Here is a 23,578-nt window from a genome sequence, read left to right on the forward strand (position 1 = left end):
CTTTTGCTAGAATTCATCCTTTTAGGTTGAGTCAATCTTCTCTCCCATCACTTTATCTTTGTACATTTTTCTCTCAGAATTTAAAAAATTTGTCCTTTATTGTACTAATTCAACTTTTTGTGTTGCCCAACTTCTGTTCACTGTGTTCAACCCAATTTTTCACTTAGGTGTTTCTCATTTTCATGCAATTCTCCCTGAGCTCAGACTGACTACCCTCTCTAATACAGCTTTTTCTAGCTCTTCACATAAATTCACTCTACTCTTAAATTTTAAGCATATATAATAGGTATGTCATTGAATGTTAGTTTTTCTTTCTTGCTTAAACTTATTACAAAGATAAGCCATGTCTCTGAATAGTCTCCATACAGCTTTCTTCTAAGCTTTGTCACTATCCCTAGACTTCAAGAATTAAAAAAAATTGAAATTGTCCACCCTAAGAAGTGTAAATTTGCCAGTAAGGGCTTATGCTCTTCAAGGAGCTGATAGCAATCCATCTGTCAAAGTTTGGGTAAGTTTCTGCCAAATCTTTCAAAAAAGGATTTTCATAATCAAATTAGAAAGAAGTGAGAGATGAAAAATATCCAGTGGCAATTATCCACTGATAATAACTTTTAACAACCTTCTTAAGATCCCAGCAGGCAATGATAAGAAGTACTAAAATATGCAAATGTGCATCACCAAAATAAAACCTATCACTACATGACTCTTCTGTATTCTTCCTCCCTCACCAGACCAAACACACTCCAATGGCAACTTTTGGTTGGGTGTAGTTATTAATACCTGTTTTTTTGACTGATATAACATTGTCCATGCCAACAGCAAATTTTAAGGTCTCCAAACACCACCACTAAGGTCTAAATGCGGAGGGAGTGTAGAGGCATTAGAGTCTAAATGACAGCCTTCTTGATGGGCCCTCACCTCTTCCTAAGTATTTACACTGCATGTTCCCAAAGGTGATATTTCAAGAGGACTACTCTAACGTCTGCTGTTCAGGATAGATCTGAATGGACTGTAGGGGTCTTTGAAATTAGTGGTCTACAGGGAAGTGTCTAGGGTGAGCACAGCAGAAGATATAGACTCCAGTTTGAGCTCTGCCACTCACCACCTGTATACCTCGTGATACTCAGTCTCTCACTGTGCCTCCTTTGAAAAAATTGTTTTTTTTTATATTAGTTACCTCACAACCATTCCCTTGGTAATCTTTTTTCTTACCTACTTGCAAAGGTCCAGCACTACAATTCGACACTTCAGTATTTTAAAAATGCTTAACTGGCCCTCTCTGGTGGCGCAGCGGGTTAAAGCACTGCACTAAGAAGCTTAAGCCACTTCCGCATGAGTTCGATCCCCACCTGCCCCGGAGGAGATCCATATGGCGAGGCAGACCTCTCCTGACTGCTGCTCCCCTCAGCAGTGTACTTCATCAATCTACCTGTTCTACTCCCCACTCTGTCTCTGGTGAATCCTCTCACCCCCCGCATCTCTGGCCTGTACCCTAGTTCTGTATGAATAAATAAATCTTTAAAAAAAAAATGCTTACCTTAGAAAATCCATATTTAACTAAGGTTCTTGAAACTACACATAATAAAAGGTGGAAAAGACTGATAAAAGATGGCCAACCTACAATATGACATTTTTACACCTACATCAAGAACTCATTTTTGGACCGTTAAAGCTTCTGACCACTCTGGCTCACTTTAATGACTCAAATATTAAAAAGATACAGGCTTTGTTTTATAATTAACGAGATTGTTTTTTGACATTAATCTCTGAGTACTTCCTATCGTATTTAGTGGACATCACCAAAGGCTCAGGTCACACCAATTGCTATTTGGTTTTGCCATGCTGCTGAGCTTGATCTCTTTCCTCTCTCCTCATCCCTCACAGCCTTTCACAAACACCACTGTCCTGGGTGCTGATACAGACAGCAGCTACCCTCAGTTTCACTGAGGTCACCCTGATGCAGAAGAGCCTAGAACCTGGATAAGGAAAAGGATTCCCAGCTATCTGGAGAAAGGCACTTTAGTTAAGTTTCTTTCCTTTCTTCAGAGAAGTCCCAAGGTGCCACAACTCTGACCCTGCCCTCCAATTTCATCTCTAGTCTATGAATGTTGCCCATTTACCCAGCAAACTTTAATCTTCTCAGGTTCCTCCCCCCAACCCCCCTGCGTATTTCCTGGATAGTGTGAGTCTGGCTCTGAAAAATAAGAAAAAGAAAAGACCGCTTACAAGAAAGAGACAGTCCATGCACGCTAGCTGCTCACAGGCTGTTCCTCCTGGTTCAGCTGACTGCTTGGAAGAAATACCACAAATAGTTTTGAAAGGAGGATCTGAAGCGGGTATTAAATTATGAAGTGTTGCAGACATTAGAAAGGAAAAATCAAGAAAGGCTACTGGCACTATGGGAAGGTAAAAACAAAACAAAACAAAAAAACAAAAAACAATCTAAATCATTCTCTTCCCAGAATTGACAAATGAGATTTAGCTGAAGGAAATATAAGTGTATGACTTTGAGAACTATTACAAAGAATGCTGGTCCAAGAGGGGATGAGGAAAATGGCTGTAGAGCACCAGGATTAGAAAACAAATGTGCTCATAAAAAAGCTTTCAATGGAATAGACAGAGAACAAGTAATTTTGGTTAATTATTCAGCGGGGACAGTGGTTTTTGTTTTACAGATGGGAAAATGAACCCTTTAGAGGGAAAGTGACTTGAATATTACCATACAAAAATAGGACCCCACTGTTCTGAGTCTCAACTCCCTTTGCACCAAAATCTAAACGACATTCCATCTTTTATGTTCTATTGTTCTCTAAAGTCAACCCTCTAGGATGTGGAAACTTTGATGCTCTTGGAAAGTGTTTCTATATTTGTCCAAAGCCAACTTCTGTGCTAGAAGAAGTTTGAAGTTAACCCCAAAACACAGGTCTTGGCATGGTCGAAAGCTCATTACAACTTCTCATTAGTTGTGTCTCTTGGGGCAACAATGGCATTCCTCAGTGTGACTCAGTATCACCAGTCCTAACTGAATGTTCCTCATTAATCTGAACTGAGCCAGAGGAAAGGACATATGCAAATCCAAGCAAAAGTAAAAACTTACATGAAAGTTTCTTGAAATACCATTTTAGTTTTAGCCATGAAAACACCTAACACTTATTTAGCATATATTACATGCCAGGAACTGTATTAGTGCTTGGTTGAGAGTCATTAATTCATTTCTTTTTTAATAACCCTCAGAGACTGGTACTATTTCTCCCTTATTTTCAATAGAACATTGAGCCTGAGCTACATAAATTTTAAGGGACTTGCTGTGCTGGTTATGTATAAGAATGACTTTAGAAAAAGAGGATACTGACTGATACTCAGGATCTGATTTGAGGAACCATGGAAGGTCTCTTTAAGAACAACTTCATCAGCTCAAAATATGGAGTTTAGTTCATATTAATGTATAATCTGTAGATGGTAATGGCAGTGTCTTAGTATGGCAACAGGAGATGTTTATAACTGTGGTAGTGATCTTTGCTATTATCTTTAACCTTTTCCTGTAGGTCTGAAATTAATTTCTAGAAAAAAATTAAATAGAAACCTTCTGGATACTTCACAGCGGGAACTTTTCATTGGTCAGTTCAGATCAAAACAGTGCTATTCTTTCTCCTAAAAGTCAGAAGAATATTAAAAACAGGATGTCCTCACACTACTGTACGTTTTACATGTAAATGAGAGAACAGTAAGTCTCCACTAGTGCTAACTTATTTAGCTACAGAGACTTGTGCTCGAGTTTTAAAAGCAAATTGGAAACTATTTCCTGGAACAACGCCTTATAGCATGCCTTTTGATACTTGGATTATATTTCTTAAATTCTGAAGAAATCTTGCTTTTCCCCCCTTCTGTGCATTTTTGGTGCTGAGCTGTTTCCGGTTTTCCCACACTCCTGACTGCTAGAGAGAAGAAACCACAAAAATGCAGCAAAGCAAAGTTTGTCCACAGAGCTGCAATTTCATCTCAGGGGCTGGAGAGTTCTGGCAGCCGCGAATTCAGGGCAGTGAGCGGCGTCTTCAGTGTCCAGTCCTGCCACTTGCTGAGTGAGCCCGCCCCTCCGTCAGGGGCCCAGCCAGCATCTCAGGGTATTGGTAATAGTGGGAAAATCCACAAACAAGGAGCACAGAGGCAACTGAACATTCACATCTGACTCATGAACTTTCCCACCTAATGGTGGTGTTCTCAAACTGGTGACGCGTTATGTGGTTAGAGGATGCTTGTGCCGGCGACCCTACAGGATTTAGTGAATTGTTCTATTGCTAGTCTTGTTCTAGGTGCTTTACCTGTATTAGCTCTGCTCATATTTAGCAACTTTTCTGTGAAGATAATATTCTTATTATCACAAATGAGATAACTGAGGTCAAGAGAAAAAGTAACTTCTAACTCGCCAAAGGTCTTAGGTTAGTAAGGTGTGCGGATATGAGTGCAGGAAGTCTGGCTCACAGGGACTGTGGGATTCGTCTCGGCTCCTTCTAGATGAGGGCCATACAGTCTCGATTCTATTGGGCTACTGGCCTTTCCTACCGTTTCGGAGAGTTCTAAAGCCATTACATCGCCAACCATTCCTAGAACACTGGTTGGTACTTAGTAGGCGTGGAATAAATGTTGGATCAATCAGTGATGGTAACATTATAACTAAACAGCCACGACTGTTTGCCATCCAGATTCCAAAACTGATTTACTGTCCAAGAGGGAAAAACAGTCATTGCTTTACCGGTATCCTAGGATTCTTAACACTAAAACTAACTTTGTAAAGGACGAATGAGTAAGAGGCCTGAATGAGAACATAAATCTCCTCTAGATGTGTATACATCAGGGAAATACCCTCCTTTTCTAGACATTTTAGAAAGGTTCCCCAATATTAAATGTGCTGCTAGAATCAACTAAGCCCCTTTATCGGTCTATTTCTGGTTCACTGGCTAGAAAATGGGTGGATGTGGAATGAAATTTGATTCAGGCATGGAAATGTCTTTTTGAGGTAGAATAAAAAGAACACAAAAGGTATGAGAAACACCGTGCCACAGCGCCTACTGACTAGTGATGTTAATTCCGCCCCCACCCCCCTCAGTGAAATCCTAATCCTACGTTGCCCCATTCAGGGTCCTAATAGTGAACAAACAAACAGGGTGGGAGGGAAGGGTGAAAAATATAATATGAAACTGAAAAGCTCTGACTCTGGAGAATGACCAAGAGAAGATACATCCGGGAGGAAGTTTTCATTTCCTTTCTCCAAGCCCAGTTTGCCTGGTGCAGTCTGTCGGTTGCTCCTGCCAGAGGCCAGCAGAGTTAGCAATGACCTACAGGTAGTGACTTTTATCAAAATCCTGGGGACCTAGAGAACAGGGCTGCCCTGCTCGCTGGGCAGAGCTCAGATTCCTGCACCTTTTAATCACTCACTAGGGGACTAGATTTGCAGCTAGGGCTGAGAAGCAGTTAGCCTTTATTTCCCATTAGGTGTTCTTATTTTCAGTACAACTGTCTTGAAGATGCCATAAGTACAGCGTGCACAGAATTAATAGAGAATTACAGTATTTGACATAGAATTCTGTATAGAATCAGAATAGCCAGAAGAAAGTGAACAGAAGGTGAGTGAAAACTTACTTAGAAGCCCTCTGGGATGTTGCCTTTCGGAGGACTTGTTTCGGGGGCTTAGGGACCAGGGAGGAAGAACTTGGAGGCGGGACCACTTTTTGTGGAAGACTGGTTGACTTCTGGCCACTGGCTACAGCGCTTGAAATTCTGCAGGCTGCACCATTATGAACTGTCCATAAGTTGGAGTTAGGTAGTGTCTGGCTGCCAAAGATTGCCTGTAAGAAGAAGAAGAAAAAAGATTGATGGCGATGTCCTTCACAACCATGTGCTATAAGCAAATGACTGGTTTGTGATCCTGGAAGGGACAAAAAGAAAAGGGAGACTACGGAAATAATGTCTAAGGAAAGACTTCTTAATAACGGCTGTGACAGTCTGGCTTCAGACAAGGGCCAAGGGCAATCTCTTAAAACATTGACGTGACCTTGTGGAAAGCAGCCTGGGTGAGGAAGTGGGATACCTGGTTGCCGATACTGGTCCACAGGAGAGTCAGAAAAGCACCTGGGCTTAGCCTGCATTTCCTCCCTTGTTAAATTCAACAAATATTTAATAACTATTAAATGAATGAATGTCAACTATTTAATGAATGGATGTCAAGTACTAGAGAGGTAGTACAGACTAAGGGGACTCCCTTGAAGCTTCACTCAGTTTTAACTCACTCACAGGACAACACTCCTCTGGAGGATTTGCACATTGGGAGGAAGAGCCAGCGTGGCTAACGCGCCATGAGCCAGAGCAGGGAGAGGAGCCTGGAACAGAAACCCGGAGCCTGACCAAGCATAGCCTGGAGGGCTATTTGTAGAATTCTGGCATAGTAACACCTTGTTGACCTAATTATTAACACAAGATTTTACATTTGAAAATGCTTTCAAAGTAAAATTGCTACATGACTGCAAGTTACTGTAGGAATGCAAGATCAACAGAGTGGTTTTGCTTAGAGGTTAAACCTACAAATAAAGATAGACAAAACCACCATCTAAACACTAATATATATTTGCAGTTAGTAGGTAAACGTACACCTTCAAGGAGATGCTTGAAAAATTCTTACAACTCATTTACCTCATTACAAATGCTTTTGGAGTGCAATTTTGTTACTAGTCCATTAACACTGTCAATACTACTTTCAATATGCATGCATTGGAAAGCTTTCAATGTGAAATATTATTAAGAGAAAAAGAATATGGGCCCTCCCTGGTGGCGCAAAGGGATAGGATGCAGCACTGCAAGTGAGCTGTAGCCACTTTAGTGCAGAGTTCAAGCCTCAGCCCCGGAGGTGATCCACATGGTGTGGCAGACCTCTCCTGACCCATCCCGCTGCTCCCCTCAGCAGTATACTTTGGCGATCTGCCTGTTCTGCTCTGTCTCTGGTGAATCTTCTCACTGCCCCTGCACCTCTGGCCTGTACCCCAGTTCTATATGCATAAGTAAATAAATCTTTAAAAAGAAAAAAAAAGAGAGAGAGAAAAGAATATAATTAAAATGTAGACTGTTTAAAGGATTTTTGGCAACTGATTTCTATCTGTACTATTTAAAGGAGACAAAGGGGGAAATGTCCCTTTCTCATAGGAAAGTCGAAAGTCTAAGGAATAAGGTCAGATGGTCAGATGCTCTTTTTTTTTTTTTTTTTCATGGAACTGGGATGTAGCCTGGGATGGAGGTGGTGCAGAGGGGGAAAGTATTCACCAGAGACAGAGTGGAGTGCAGAACAGGTGGATCTACTGAAATACACTGCTGAGAGGAGCAGTGGGTGAGAGAGGAGAGGTCTGCTGCACCTCCCTTGCTGGGGATCGAACTCAGGCCTCAGAGGTGCTAGCTCTGAGATTTAACCCCGAAGCCACTAGGGAGTTCCTGGATCAGGTGCTTTTAGGAAATGTCCACCTTCTAGATAGACTTTACTTGTATTATTTTTGTCCTTCATGAATTTTATTTTTTAAGCTATACAAGACGAACTGGGTAGCTCTAATAAAATGTTAATCAACCTTTCTATACTGCTGCCTTGAAATGTGCCCAAAGGTCCTGGGCTAGCAGACATGAGAGGCGTCAATGGGTCTTAGGTGGAGTACACATGTTGACTGAGACGCTTGTATTGTAAGGGGGAGAGGATGTGAGCATTTTCATATGGACCGACCTGACTGACATGGCCCTCACTTCCACAAACCACCTAAGGAAGAACTGGAGAGCTGTTCCTTGCCTCCATCTCTGGTCCAAAGAAGGGGAACCAAGGAAGGCCAAAGGCCATCGGCAAAGCCCCATGGTGGCTCTTGCAGTGTACATGTGGGGAGGTCTTCAGACGGCCCAAGAAGGTCCAGGAGCCCTGACTGCTCCAGCAAGCCTTTACAGGCAAACAACCAAAGGGGAGAGCAAGAGGCCAGCTTGGGAGCCTGGCTCCAGAATAAACTTACTCCTCTCAGTCTCTTTCTTACTGACTGGCTCCATGTCCGAGGACCTCAAACTCTGCAAGAGACTCAATTGGAAGGGAGAAAGCAGGCAGGATATAGATACTCCCTCCCTTGCACCCATTTAATATTAATATTGCACAGAAAAATTCTGACAAGATATACAAAAAAGTGGCAACCATCATGGAAAAGGACTGGTAAGCCAGAGTTAGGGGGATGGAAACTCATTTTTAACTAAGTATTATCTGTACCCATTTGAATTTTTACCACTTAGATGTATTCAATAGTTCTTTATTAAAAAGAAATACTGAAAAATCAAAAGGAAGTCAAGTTCTAATACGATTTAAGGGGTAGGGCCCTGTCGGGTGGCACAGTCAGTTAAAGCACAGCACTATGAAGCTCTCTGCAGTCACTGCAGCATGAGTTCGATCCACGCCAGGGAGGTGGCCCACATGGCACAGCAGACCTCTCCTGACTCGCCTGTCGCTCCTCTCAGCTGTGTACTTCGTCAATCTGCCTGTTCTGCTCCCTGCTCTGTCTCTGGTGAATCCTCTCGCTGCACCTGCACCTCTGGCCTGTACCCCAGTTCTGTATGCATCAATAAATAAATCTTAAAAAAAAAAAAAAGATTTAAGCAGGTAACAACTCTGAGGCGGAGTATTCAAGCCCAAAGTTTCAACCACCTGGTACAGGACTCGCCATCACACAGGCTGAAGGAGGAGTGGATGGCTCAACACTTATGGCTACAGAGCAGAAATGGATCATCAGTGAAAGGCCGAGACTCAGGTGAGTAGAAAGACATGGTATGAAGTCAAATGTGCGTGGACCCAAAAGCAGGCCTGTCACTTTCTCAGTGGCGACCTTTGCACATTACTCAAGCTCTCTGAGCTATAGCTTCCTCACAAGCCATTGCAATTGCTTTGCTGGGTTGTTGGGGAAGGAATAAAGATCACATGAGCAAACCTACACAGGCCGTCAATCAAGGTTTCTTCTAACACATCAAAATACTAGGCACATGGCAGACATCTAACAAATGCTCATTCGTTCCAAACTTCACCAAAGTGAGGAAACAAAGGACAGATGCCAAGCAAGTGTGCCCACCTGCAATGATTTGTGAATGGACACTGGTTCCATATTTTTCAAAATACTTTTCTAGTCTTAGATGATGTGCAGTAGCTGCAAAAGCGAACTCTTAAAATGAAACACGTGTTTCGTTTCCCCAGGTCAGGCCATATTTACTCAATTCTCCCTGATAGAAATAATCTTTCCCTCTTCTGAATGCTTATAAAAATTTATTTATATGTGTTTTATCAGGTTTAGCACATTCTACATTGTATTACAGCCACTTATAAATATACTTGTCTCCCTTTCTGGACAGCACAACACTGGAAATGGCTAGATTTATGTCTGGTTAGTTAAGTTTTGGTTTCTACCCAGACTGCTCAGCAGAATGTCCTGTGCATAAAAGGTGCTTAATAAATATTTGCTCCAAGAATGAACTCATTATACCAGCTTTTCCCCCCTCCCAAAAACTACATTCTTATACCAGAAGATAGGTAATTTTGCATTTACACAGAGCAGCAAACTTGTCATAGACTCATTCTCTGGACTTGGAATAGTTCCTGGTATGTCATTTGTGTTCAACTCATATTCAGTCACAAAATGTAAGGAAGCTTTTATACAGATCCCAAACAAAGTTAATTCACCTTTCCACAGGACCACATACACTGATGTTGTAGAGTAGTAAGATCAGCCTTTACCACAAACACTAAATAAAATATTGATAAGTGAGACTTTATTGCCTTGATAATAATTTCTCCCTACTCTCGCTACCCTGGATTCTGCCTGGTTAATAATGTGTGTCTAGTGAAAATATTACACTTCCCAGTCTCTCTTAAACCTAGGGGCCCCTCCCTGGTGGCGCAAAGGGTTAAATCACAGCACTGCAAGCTATCAGCAGCCAGTTCAGTGCGAGTTTGATCCCAGACTCCAGAGGTGACCCACATGGCACGGAAGACCTCTCCTGTCTTGTCTGCTGCTCCCCTCAGCAGTGTACTTTGTTGATCTGCCGTTCTGCTCCCCACTCTCTCTGGTGAAGCCTTTCGCTGCCCCTGCACCTCTTGCCTGTACCTCAGTTCTGTATGCATAAATAAATAAATCTTAAAAAAAAAAATCTCTCGTAAGCCTCGATATAACCGTGTGACATAGTTGTATGATGTCGGCACAAGTTTCCAGGTGCCGTTTTAGGAAGCCTCTATGAAGGAGGCACCTGCACCAGTGCACAACTCTTGCCGTTTTCTGTTCCTCCTTTCACCCAGAACACAGCTTATCTAGCAAGAGGTATACAGAGGGTGGAAGGTACTTGGTCAGGGTTCACAGGATGAATCCAGGGATGCATGGGCTTCTGAGAGCAGCACAGAGTTTGGGAGAGCCTATCTTTAGATTTCTGATTTTATGGGAGGTGGGGGGAGAAACACCTCTAACTTCCTTAAGTCATTGTGCAGAGGCAGAGGCTAGGGGTAAGGATAGGTGGGGGAAAGAAGATCTGTTCCTGTTACATGTAACCAAACAGAAGCTAACTGATACAATTCGTATTCAACCTAAGAGTCAAACTTGCTGAAGCCTCAACACAACATATGGCATCTCAAAAAAGCAGACACTCTTTCCACATTTAGAATTTCTAGGTTTGAATCCACTGTTTGCTGATCACACTTGAATATACTACCAATATAATGAAATGATTGATTCTACGCCATCCAAACTTTCAAAGAGTCAGCAATACAGACAAGTTCCCCAGGAGTGTCACCAAAACCAAGCTGAGTGCGATGAGATTAAAGCAACAAAATCAACTAAGAAGAAACCCAGGCAAATAACTCAGGCAATGCTGCAAGCAGGCCTGTAAGTGGGTGTGTGTAGACCAGTGGCAGAAATCAGCATCCCCAGGCTCCCTAGCCTCGACTGGGCTCTGATCCTGTAATTCCACAGCTGATAGATCATGTGAACTGTACTCGTCCTGATATTCATTCATTCAAAAATGGACAGAAAAATTATATAAAGTTCTCTCTAGGTAACTTATAAGAAATGTGAGGTTTGGATCCACACTCTTAGCACTTGGTGCTGTGGTTCAGCAGCTCTTGAGTGGGGGCCGCACGGTCACCACTCAATGTCCTGGGAATGTGAGCTGTGCAAGCACTGGGCTCTGCTCAAGAGCTGGTCAACATATACAAGGCTTTTGCTTCTTTACTGGGTGTGGGAAACAGTCGAGCTTCAGCAAGGAGACTCAGAGAAAACCACAGTTTGAGGGCTGGCTTGGCCCCAGGCATAAGACTGGAAAGGCCCTCCTTCTCCCACAACAGAAGGGTACTCGTGGGTGGGAAAGAGGAATTCCTGATAGACAGAACACAGACTGCAACTTGGAAGGCTAAAGGGACGCAAGATCTGGGCTCTCACTAGAAAGATAATACTGTTCAGAGATTAAATTCTGGGAGGTTTTAAAAAATTCCTTCCAGAAAAACACTCCTTTTAGGCTTTACTTGGGCTTTTTTGGGTGATGGAGCAGAGTTTTGAGGGCTCTTTGCAGTGAAATAACTCTCAACTTGTTGTTAGAAAACTAAGGGAAATGAACTAGGCAGAAGTTACTCTATTTGGAGGACTAAGGTCTCTTTGAGGCCCTTCTCTGATATCAGAAGAGCAAACATTTCTAGGCATTATTCTTCCTATGTGAGATTTTACCCTAACTTAAAGTTCCCATACACAGTATACAGAATCACGTACATGTTTCTCTCTGGCAGCTCACTGAAGTTTACCTGCTGAGCATGTGAGACGTGAATCACTCACCATAACCAGGCCGAGAGTTGTTTAATGTAAAGAACACATTATCTTTTGTGCAACTATATGATGCTATAAAAAGCTTAGAGCCAAGGTGAGGGTGAGGCTAGCTGTTTCTATTTTGGCAAAAGCAAGCGTCCCGAAGGCCTCTGCCTCATACTATATGGAGTTCTTGGCTGTCTTCCACTCACGATGTTTGTCAGCTGGGACAACAGTGGAGGCTGAGCAAGCAGGACAGTACATCTTCTGGTGAGGCTGGAAGACACTTGGCAGCGCTGTGATCCCAAACGGGTGGGGCAGAATTCCAGAAGGTGCTACTGTTCATATAGAGAGAAACTAAAGACACAAGTACCTGAGGCAAGACATTGAGCTGCCAACAACACAGTAAATTCTTTGAATAGACTACTATTTTTAAAATCAATAAAAAAGTTCCTTTTCCTCTTGCAAGCAGGAAAGAAGATTCTTAATACTTCAAGTGATCTACTCTTAACTGTGAATACAGGTGTTACCTGGATAGAACCGTTTAGGATGAATTATTATTCCCCCACCAGAGGAACTCACTGTGCTTCAGACAGTCCCTAAGTCAACTGTACATGCTCAACGCAGGTCATTAAAGACAGATATTCCAACATACTCATGAAGATGAGACTCCTTTATCTAGCCAAATTGATGATACCAACAGTAGTCTCTGAGTTGATTTCTCAACAGCAATGAGACACTAACCTTGGACTAGGTGTGTGTTAAACCAAAGCCCCCCAGTCAGCTAGTTAAGGCCAGAGCTGCAGCATGTGACCAGATAACCCAGTGAAACTAATAAGCCCTAAGACATCACATGAATGATCTCCCTCACTAGCAGAACCACCCCCTTCTGATAGTAAAATGAATAAGTCAGTTGGTAGAGGCTGATCTTCTGATAGCAAATCTAGACTCATGACAGTAGATTCTCCTGTGCTTTCTATTTCTTTCCTATCTCCCTCAGTCTTTGATAACAATCCAGCAAGGTCTGGCTGCTGATCACACTGACTCTTAGGAGTTGGCATGCCAAGGCTGCCTTTTTATTTGAAACACTTTATTAAATGTCCACTAGAAGAAGTTTAAAAAGTCATTTAAAATTCTGCCAGAAGTAACCTCTTGTAGTATTTATTGTTCTCTGTATATACAGATGTATTTTCTATGCATCTGTGTGGATTTCTGTGGGCCTTCAAGACCGGGATGGCAGTCAATGTTTTGGAGACTTTTTTATCTCATTCAAATATCTATTTTGAGCATTTGTTCCCATCTATAAGGATGGCTCTAGATTACTGTTTTATGGCTGCATGTTTTCTATGTAGTTTACATTAACTTAACCAATCACCAGTAGAAGAATGCTACAAATGGACACAGTAGATCTATATGTCTTTATGGAAATATGTTCATATAGATTTTTAAGTGGGGGAAAAAGCACTCCTTGGTTCCAAACCTTTTATTTCCATGTTGACTCCACACACACATTCATGTCGCCACTTTGTTTTGCTATTTAACAATAGTGGTGTGATAATCATTATGCTATTTTTAGTTCTCATATGTTAGATTAGTTCCTTAAAATAATTTCCTTGAGGGCCCTCTCTGGTGGTACAGCAGGTTAAAGCACAGCACTGAGACGCTAAAGCCACTTCAGCATGAGTTCAGTCCCCAGCCCCAGAGGTGACCCACATGGCCTGGCAGACCTCTCCTGACCTGCCTGCTGCTCCTCTCAGCGGTATATACTTCGTCAGTTGGCCTGTTCTGCTCCCAACTCTGACTCTGGTGAAGCCTCTCACTGCCCCTGCACCTATGGCCTGTACCCCAGTTCTATATGCATAAATAAAAAATAAATCTTTAAAAAATATAATTTCCTTGAACTTGAGTAACTAGATCAGAGGCTGCTACTTCTTTTGTTTTAAATCAAATACCCCCCACCTCAATTTGCCCTCTCTAAAAGTTGTACCAACTGCATTTCCAGCATTATATCTGAGAGGATAATTTCTTTATCTTTCTATGATTGGTATGAGGAAAACAGCATGTGTCCCATAACATCCGACTCATAATTTGAAGCTAGCGTTGTTTCTGTCCTTTCTTGTGTTATAAGACATTTATAACATGAAGATGTACTCAGATGTTCTTTTTCATCATGGTACTAATCTTTCTAATCCTCTCCTTCAGCAACTGTGAACAAATTATTTTGCATGTAATTTTTGACTAAATAAGTAAATATTTTAAAAATGTATCTAAGTAATACTTTATGAACCTAAAACGTCTAAAAATATGCTGATGTTAAAAATATCAGCTTCACCAATTTCTGCTTCTGGCACAGGGAATTTAACTAAAACCCCTAAGTGGAAATAGTAATGCTATCCTATTAAGGTGAAAGATCACATGCAGTCGAGATATTCGCATGCCCATCTTCACTGAAACATTATTCACAGTAGCTAAGATGGGGAAGTAATCTAAGTACCGACTGGTGGATGACTAGATAAAATGTGTATAAATGTACGTACAATGGACTATTACTCAGCTATAAAAAAGAAAGAAGCCCTGTCCCATGCTGTAGCATGGGTGAGACTTTAGGATCTTTTGCAAAGGTCACAAAGAAGGCAGTCACAAAAACATAAATGCTGCATGGTTCCACTTATATATGGTATCAAGAGCACACAAAGTCATGGACACATAATGTAGAGTAGTGGCTGCTGGGACCTGGGGGGGTGGGGAAGCGGGAGTTGTTCAATGAGAACAGCTTCAGTCATGCAGAATGGAAATGGCCTCATGATCTGCTCTACAGTGAGGTGCATCCAGCTGACAATGCTCTTCTTTACACTTATGTAGTTTTTACCACAATGGAACTTGTTATGTATTTTTATCACAAGTGGCTACGATGGTGGGCTATCTCATCCTAACTAGTGTACACCATGTTCAAAAATCCTAAAAAATAATACACAACAAGAGCAATAATTTTTTAGTGAGCTCCAAGCACTTTACATGTTATTATCTCATTTAACCCTCTTGGCCATTAGAGTGGGTCTCCTCATCTCTATGTAGAGGAAGAAACCCAGGCACAAAAAATGCCCATTAAGATATCCGAGATCACACAGCTACTAAGCAGTGAGGTAGGATCCACACCCACAGAGAAGTCTGATTTCAGAACCCCACTAAACTATCCTGCCTTTCTTATTTTTGTTACACTGATTCCCTTTTAAAGCAAATCCGCTGAAATCAAAGCTCTCCTCTAAAGTAAACCTAAATAAAACAAATCCAGCAATGTGTTCAATTCTCATCAGATGTATTTTTTTTTTAAAGATTTATTTATTTGTGCATACAGAACTGAGGTACAGGCCAGAGGCTCAGGGGCGGTGAGAGGCTTCACCAGAGACAGAGTGGGGAACAGAACAGGCAGATCAACGAAGTACACTGCTGAGGGGAGCAGCGGGCGGGTCAGGAGAGGTCTGCCCCGCCATGTGGTCTCCTCCGGGGCAGGTGGGAATCGAACTCATGCGGAAGCGGCTTTAGATTCTCAGTGCTGTGCTTTAACCTGCTGCGCCACCAGGGAGGGCCTCATCAGATGTATTTTTAAAAAATCAGATTTTACCTACTTTACTCTAAAAACTGCTGCTAACGTTAAATGTTAAAGTATGTCTCATGTCAGCATATATGCACACACCAGTAACGTCAAAAGATCAGCAAAGATTCCATGTTGAGAGCTATTATCAGAAAGATAAGTCATAAGCTCATTTTCAATTGACTTTTTAACCTTTTATTGACAGTAGTTTTAGGGAATCACTTATAATCAGGGCTCTTGTTCTCCTGACACAGGACTACAGCAGAGGAATAGCTGTCCAAAGAACAAGCATGTGGGGTCTTTCCTCGTGTGTGCACACCTGCAAGCCCACCAAGCTCAGGGAACAACAATGGGGTGTATTTAACAAGCAGGGGAAACAGAGAGTCTCCAAGGCCATGAGTGGCTGGCTGTCTGTCGCCCCCAGGTAGTATACACAATGTCCAGAAACCCTAAAGAGAAGGCTGCTTATCCAAGATGGTGCTGTCCTGCCAGCAAGGGCCTGGGGCTCACAGCATGCTGGCAAGCAGGGGGCCAGGATCTAATGTACTGTGGCTGGAGGTGCTCACAGTAGGCCTGGTGAGATGACACCTTGGCAGCCGATGGACAGCACCAGACACTGGACCAGAAAACAATGAGCAGCAGCACGAGGTGGTGCTCTCAAAAAGTGACCTGGACACAGAGTGCCTGTCACCCACCGACAGTGTTGAGAGCGCCGGCCGGTAGTGCCAGTTACTACTGGTCACTAGCATTACAGCTCTGTGTGAGTTGCTGGCCCACACCGACAACAAACAGCTCTTTGAGACATCAGGCTTGAGGCCTGGTGCTTGTTTCAGATGATGTCAGAGGCAGGAAGAGGCTCCTGGCATCGGCGAACCTTCTTGGCTTCAGAGAGCATCCAGGCTGAGCCACCATGTCCAGTCTAAGTGAATGAGTCCAAGCGAGCAGGTTTCAAAGAGTGCAGGCACGCAGGACAGCAGCTGTCCAAGCCAGTCTGCGGGTGTCATCCAAGTGAGTGGGTCTTCCCAGCTGGCTTCTGCCACTACTTATAGACTCTTTCCAGGGCCCGGCAACCTGCCTGAGTGGACAGGTTTAAAGCCTATGGCTGACTGGACCATTTACCAATCAGCTCATAGCTCACACCTGATTGGCTCATTCATGACCCAGAAACCAGATCCTCAGGCCCTCCACTGCCTGCAGCTGGAGCAGGCACAGCACTGGAGCTGGCCCCGTGGGCCCCATGGGGGGGGCATGCCCTGGTGATGCGGAACCACTGCCCTCTGCCATCACTGCTGGCTGGCCTCTGCCGCAGACTGAGTCCCAGTGGGGCCCCAGTGGGGCAGTAAAATGTCTGCCACCAACTGCCCACCACTGCTGCTACTTGCATTCTCTGATTTGTAAGATGAAATAATTAGACAAGATAATCTCTAAATTCCCTTAAAATACTATACTCAAAGTTTGCAAATAGCCAACTTAATCTGTCTTCAAATGCACACTGTCTTTGGCGCAGAGCTCATGTGATTGTCCCACTGCGTGTCTCTCTCCCAGCCCTTGCTGTCATGTATTTGTCAAGCTTGCTGTGGCTGCCTCCATCTCAGAACGAGGGTCTTTATATTTAAAGATGCAGTCTTTCATCATTTCACAAAGTTACTGTTGTGAGTCTCGTAGGTTCACAAACAGAAACGAATCACAGGTCCCGGAGTGAGGGGAAGAAAAGAAACTGGTCACTGAAGTCGTCCTAGCAAATCCTCATTTTAAGGATAAACAACAAAGAAGATTAACTCCAAGTAGCTGAGAAGTGCACACATAGGTCCTTCTCTCTTAACATGGCTACGACCACGCAGAATTTTGAGTTTCTTCTATATTTGCCTTTATGGGTAGGGAGCAGGAGGAGAAGCAGGAACACAACAACTGGAAAGGCTCACTCGATTGATGATTAGTGTGTAAAACAAGAAGAAAATGAAGGGTCACTTTTGTCAGGGGGAGGGTGGTAGAGTGGAAAATGGCTTTGGAATTCTCACACCTGCTTTGAATAGTCTGCAAATAGCTAACTGAGTGACCACGTGAGTTACTTGAACTCTTTGAGCTTCGGTTTCCTCATCAGCAGACAGAGCTAATGCTACATCTAGCACGAAGGAGGCATTCACGGTCTGTCCATTTCCTTGTCCTCACCTTCCTCAAGCCAAGATTCCAGAGGAACATGATTCTAACAGCAGCTTAGAAAACAAGCTGATGGAGGGCCCTCCCTGGTGGCGCAACAGGTTAGGGCGCAGCACTGCAAGCTGGCCTCAGCCGCCTCACTGCAAGTTTGATCCCCAGCCCCTGAGGTGACCCACATGGCGCAGCAGACCTCTCCTGACCCGCCCGCTGCTCCCCTCCCTCAGCAGTGTACTTCGTCAATTTGCCTGTTCTGCTCTCCACTCTGCCTATGGCGAATCCTCTCGCTTGTACCCCAGTTCTGCATGCACAAATAAATAAATCTTAAAAAAGAAAACAAGCTGATGGTAACAAAAGGCCTTCCATCACTAGTAGTAGTGAATCAGAGGATGTAATGCATCAGTAATCATATTCCTACGATACTGAAAAAGCAAGTGTAAAGAACATGGAGTAATTCAGGCTCCTTGGGCCTCTCGCTGCCAACCTCTGTGGCCGCCACCTGCAGCCTTATTTTCCTCCCAGGTTCCATTACCCACACCTGATACCGTGATACTGTAACTAGGTGCTTAGGCGCATGAGCAGGGGCACACACACACCGATACTTGGGCTGAGAAACCGGAGATCACCGGGACTGTTGTCTGCCTGCCGGTCTGCCTGTGTGTCCGGTTCCCTGCTTCAGCATCGAAGGCCACGTTAGTAAGGTTCCAAGATTCTTTTCCGTTTGCCCGAATTAACAGTGAACCTGCTTGGCCTGGGATGGTTACACAACAGCAAGTATCATATTAGTCATGAAAAAGACCTGTGAGTCCCATTTGTGTAGGAAACACCTGTCATATTTCCTAGAAGTTGTCTCAAAAACACCTATCACAGAAATAAAATTAAAATAATATGACCAGTAACAATAACAGGGTTGAAAGGACAAAGTGATAATTGAAGAGGTAATTCCTGTTATTACTAACAAGCCACACAAATGCTCCAAATCTCTAAACTTCCACAAAGTATTTTATGATACTGTGTGGTCCGTTGTTCCTGACCCTCTTACTAAGTAATAAATAAAAGTTCAAAGGAGGGCAAAAACATGGGTTTGCTAAGATTGTGAAATTTTGGAACAAACTGTTAAAGACATTTCTTTAAGAATCTGAAGGAACTGGGATAAAGTCTAGACTACGTTTACAAATGTTTAGTAAACCTTTCCTTTTGAGATGGTACATATGAATATTAGTCATTAAGATGCTTAAGAGTAACTTCTCTTAGAAAATTCAAATGTACAGGTGTCAACAAGTTCCTGTTGAATATATGAACTGCAACTTGAATTTTACATAATAATATGTATAACTGCCATTTATTGAACCTTTAAATATCCTGTCAGGGAGGTAGCATATAACCGGAGCCAAGAGCTTGGAGACTAGAGGCTGACAAACTTCAGTTCAAATCCCTACTCTTCCCTACTCTTCTTTATTATTTATGTGACCCTGAGAAAGTCACATAAATGATACTTTGTTTTTCCTTCTATAAAACAGAGCTAACAAGTGGGCAGTTGTGAAGACTCAATGAGACTACAGAAATAAAATTCCTGGTTAGTGCCTGATAACGTGTTAACAGCCTGCGGATTATAATCCTAAGGAAAACCCAGAGATATATATTACCATCTCCAGGTTAGAGAGGAGCAAGTGCCTGATAACGTGTTAACAGCCTGCGGATTATAATCCTAAGGAAAACCCAGAGATATATATTACCATCTCCAGGTTAGAGAGGAGCAAACTGAGTTCAAGTGAGTTTGAATAACCTGTCCCAGGGCCAAGATTTAACCCAAGGACAAGCTGACTCCCACAGCTGTCCAAAGTGCGTACTTCCAAAATGGTTAACTGCACTTTTATTACTACTTATTACGTGAATTATGTATTATTCACATATTTTCAACATATTTTTATTAGGTAAGAAGAGTTGGATTTGGCAAAAATCTACTACACATCAGAGAGTCACAGGGAAATTAATAATAATGATAACAATTTTTAAAAGCTAGAGCTCAGTTTTATATGAATTCCTGATAATGGTCAGGAGAAAAAAAAATAGAAAAATAACAATAAACCAAACCAAACCAAAACAACAGGAAGGTGATGACATCAAGTCACCCCATTAGGAACTTTCCCTTCACACCCCTCGCCCCTTGCACACCTCCAGCCGCTTGCACAACCCAGCCCAGACTTCCCCAGCTTCTCTCTCAGAAAGACACAGATTCTCGGGCAAAGAGAGCCTGTTTGCTTGCTTTCTGCCATGCTGAGGAGCCAGCATGTTTTTGCTGGCTCCCTGGAAAGCCTGGACGCCTGCTGAATCTCTTTCCTTCCCTTCCCCCATAACACAAACACACAGCAGCTGAAGACTTGGAGCAACAGTTTTCACTCCAGCAGAGGGGCAGAATTTTTCTAGACACATGCAATGAAATTTAGGAGCAGAATAACAAGACCTGGCTGGGTTTATATGGGGATCCCTTCCACACCTGGTGAGGTTCGTGCGTGCGTGCACATGGCCAGCAAGAGACACTAAGGCCACTCAAGATGCCATTAGCAAACAGAAGGACCCCTTGAGGTGAATGCACAGCTGCCCAGGTCCAGCTTGTTGCAGGACATCACCAGGTTAGCCTGGTGAAACTGGGGAGGGAGAGTCAAGAAGTCGGAGTGGGAGGATGCAAGGAGCTAGGAGGCAGAGAGTTACCTGGCCCTGTTGAACATTAAGTCTACTGAAAATGGAAGGGCTGGGGAAAGAGGATGGAATCCGTGAAAATTAAGAAGTACTTAAAACCTCCCTCACCTCCTTTGTTGTTAAAAGAAATTTCAGCAGTTCTGCCTTGACCTTCAAAATGTCCTTACCTTTTCTGCTTTGGGGGCTTTTTTCCAGTCTGGATGAGGCAGAGAAGAGTGTGGGAGAGAAGGAGAGGGGGTTGGGGGCAGAAGTTTAACAAAGGATCACTTTAAAAGAAACTACTGAGTAATCACTCTGTCCCTGGCCAAAAATAACATCAGCTCAATGTCGGCAATTAGAATCAGGTCAGCCCGCCTCATGGCAGCCAGCTCTCCTCACAGACCCCTGCGTGGAGGTGGAGGGCTGCTGATGTCATCAGCAGTCACTGCTGCCCAAGGAAGCCCCCAGCTCACTGAAAGGAAGTTATTTTTTTAAAGATTTATTTATTTATTTATGCATACAGAACTGGGGTACAGGCCAGAGGTGCAGGAGTGGCGAGAGGATTCACCAGAGACAGAGTGGGGAGCAGAACAGGCCCAATGACTAAGTACATTGCTGAGGGGAGCAGCGGGCGGGTCAGGAGAGGTCTGCTCCCAGGCCATGTGGGTCAGCTCCAGGGCGGGCGGGGTTCGAACTCATGCTGCAGTGGCTTTAGCTTCTTAGTACTTGCTTTAACCCTCTGCGCCACCAGGGAGGGCCGAAAGGAAAATTTTTAACCTTCTCATTCAGGAGGAGAAGCCAGGAGGAGAAGGGAGGTGCACATATGGGGGAGCTAGAGAGGACACAAAGGGGCAGCCTAGCAGATGCATTTCACCACCCTGGACTGGCACAATTCTAGTGGCTCCAGCCACCCAGGAACTCATATTAAATGAATTAATAGACATACAGCAGCTGGAACAGTGTTTGGAGGAGGGTTAGGTGCTCACTGAGTGTTGCGATTATTATTTAAACAAGCAGAGGGGTGGAAGGAGTTGTCCCATTATCTCTTGTCTACCTTAGAGCTTGAATCCTGGGAGCAGCGATTGCTAAGAAGAATGGACCTCAGAAGAAGAACAGGAAAGAAGGTTTTCACATTTGGAAAACTTGTTCATAAGGAGACTGTAGGAGATGGAGTGAAAAAGACAGAAATATAGTTCCTATAAAAATGTGACTTCCTGACGTTTTAGAGGCAACACTAAGTTTAACAAGTCCAGTGTCCCTTCCAAAGGACAAAAACCAAGAGGAGATGTTGCTGATCTCTTTCCATCTAGCTCATTGGTTTACAAGTGTGGTTCCCCGAAAAGCTACATTAGGCCCACCTGGAAATTTGTCGGAAATGAAAATACTTCAGCTCCCTCCCAAACCTGCTGAATCAGAAATGGTGTAGGGGAAGTAAGGGGTGTTTTACAGGCCCTCCAAGAAGGTCTGCTGCTTAAAAGCAAGGGTCTGCAAACTCAGGTTTGCACGCCAAATCTGTTATAGGGCAGTGAGAGGGACACCCCTGAGCCCCCAAACCTGCCCGCTCCAAATAGGTTCTGAAAGGTTCGGCACAGTAGGGAGGATGCAGAGAGATAGCAAGGCCAGTGAAAGCAACAGTAGGTTTATTTCTGCGCTCCTGGGCGAGGTTCACTGACCCCAGAGAGTCGAGGTCAGAGAAGTCTCACGGGCGGGAAGGGTAAGAGGGTTTTTAATAGGCCTAGGTAGGGGTACAAACGGCCAGGTGGAAAATTTTGACAAGGAACTGGAACTTATTTTTCTGCCCGGGCTTGTGTTAACCAGTGGTGACAAACGAGCCAGGAGGTTATCGCTCCCAAATATCTGCTTCTTCTGGGAGCAACAACTGCTTCCATGCCCATGATTGGCTGGTGCCTGACCCTTACAAGGTTCTTCCTATAACAAATCCAGTCTGTTGCCAGTGTTTGTAAATAGCTCAATGGGAAACTGCCACAATCGCTCATTTACACATTGTCTAAGGCTGAAGACAGGGCTGGGCAGCTACCACAAATACCCTGTGGCCTCTAACCCTAAAATGTTTACATCTGGTCACTTGCAGAAAGTTTGCTGACCCATGCTTTGACTTAGAATCATGTTTTTTATTTAGAAGAGCTAGAGCTTCATTAGAGAACCATGTATTTTAAACCACTAATTTGACCCATCAGCATGTAACAGCTCCTAGTTCTAATTTTGTCTCATTTTATTATCAAGCTTTCTATCAAATGAACTGGATACTCCTATTTCCTTGTGTTTATCTGTGTCCCTGGGAATGTTCTGTCGATGGCTCTGGGTGACTTTTCTCTCCCATGCTCACGTTCTAGGTCCAGTCTTTCATAGGGGCGAATTTAGTTGACAATTGCTAGATTTATGAATGCAATGCTAGACAGATGAAGATCAAAGCTTACTCCCAGATGAATGATTAGAAATGCCCATTGCCAAACTTTTAACTTCTTAAAATTAATACCTTCGATAAGATAGCTAACTACAGAAAAGGAAGGGAAGGTCCTCGGTGTGTGGAGCTAGAAATGCTGCATCAGCTCCCCCAAAACACTTTGAGGTGATTACTGGAAAGGCCATGCACATAACTATCACAGTATATTACAAAATGTGATATAATTTAAATGTGACATGATGTGTTAGAACATAAAGCGTCAAAGGCTCATTTAGCGTCCTTTTCCTCTTATCCTGTTGTAGATGAATGGTAGGTAAATTAGATTTCACTTCTATCTACTGCTCTCAAACAGACTATTAGTCAAACTGTTAGTTAAATCAAGGGCTACCTACATTCGGGGGGGGGGGGGAGGGGGATCAATCCAAAGCATAAGGAATTCACCAGAGAAACCACCGTCACCTAAAAGGTTAACCCAAGGACAGAAATATACAACACACTTAGGGTGCAAACCATGTTTCCCTCAATAACTTAGTGGCTATTATACTGGTCTGGTCCAGCACAGTTACAAGTTCAGCTAACAAACTTAATAGGGGTTTATTCCTTCTATGGAGTGCTTCTTAATATCATTTGAAATAAAATGCTTTAAATTTCTAAGTATTCTGCATATTAGAACACTGAATATCTTTGTTATTTTATCAGTTACAAACTCTTCAAGCTAGTAAAGGTGAGTTACTTTGGCTCTCCACCCTAGTCTCAGACTTCACTCTTATTCATTTTTACCTAATACAACTGTGGATTCAAAGAACAAGAGGAAGAAAATAAAATGATGCTATAAACATATATAAATTTATGATAAATGATTTTCTGTTCCTTCTCCAGGAGACACACGGTAACTCCCTT

The 23,578-nt window shown here is 43.1% G+C and overlaps 1 protein-coding gene across 4 annotated transcripts in view; it reads right to left on the bottom strand.

The window, feature by feature from the left end:
* TTLL5 (tubulin tyrosine ligase-like family member 5) overlaps window positions 1-23,578 on the bottom strand; it is a 248,736-nt gene that overhangs the window by 52,681 nt on the left and 172,477 nt on the right. For all 4 annotated transcript variants that reach the window (XM_012724493.1, XM_012724492.1, XM_012724491.1 and 1 more), the window contains one exon: window positions 5,638-5,843. In XM_012724493.1, the coding sequence (XP_012579947.1) occupies window positions 5,638-5,843 (206 nt within the window). The remainder of the gene's footprint in view (window positions 1-5,637; window positions 5,844-23,578) is intronic.

This window comes from Condylura cristata, unplaced genomic scaffold (assembly GCF_000260355.1).
Source record: "Condylura cristata isolate star-nosed mole 26May11 unplaced genomic scaffold, ConCri1.0 scaffold00013, whole genome shotgun sequence".
Classification (NCBI taxonomy): Eukaryota; Metazoa; Chordata; class Mammalia; order Eulipotyphla; family Talpidae; genus Condylura; species Condylura cristata.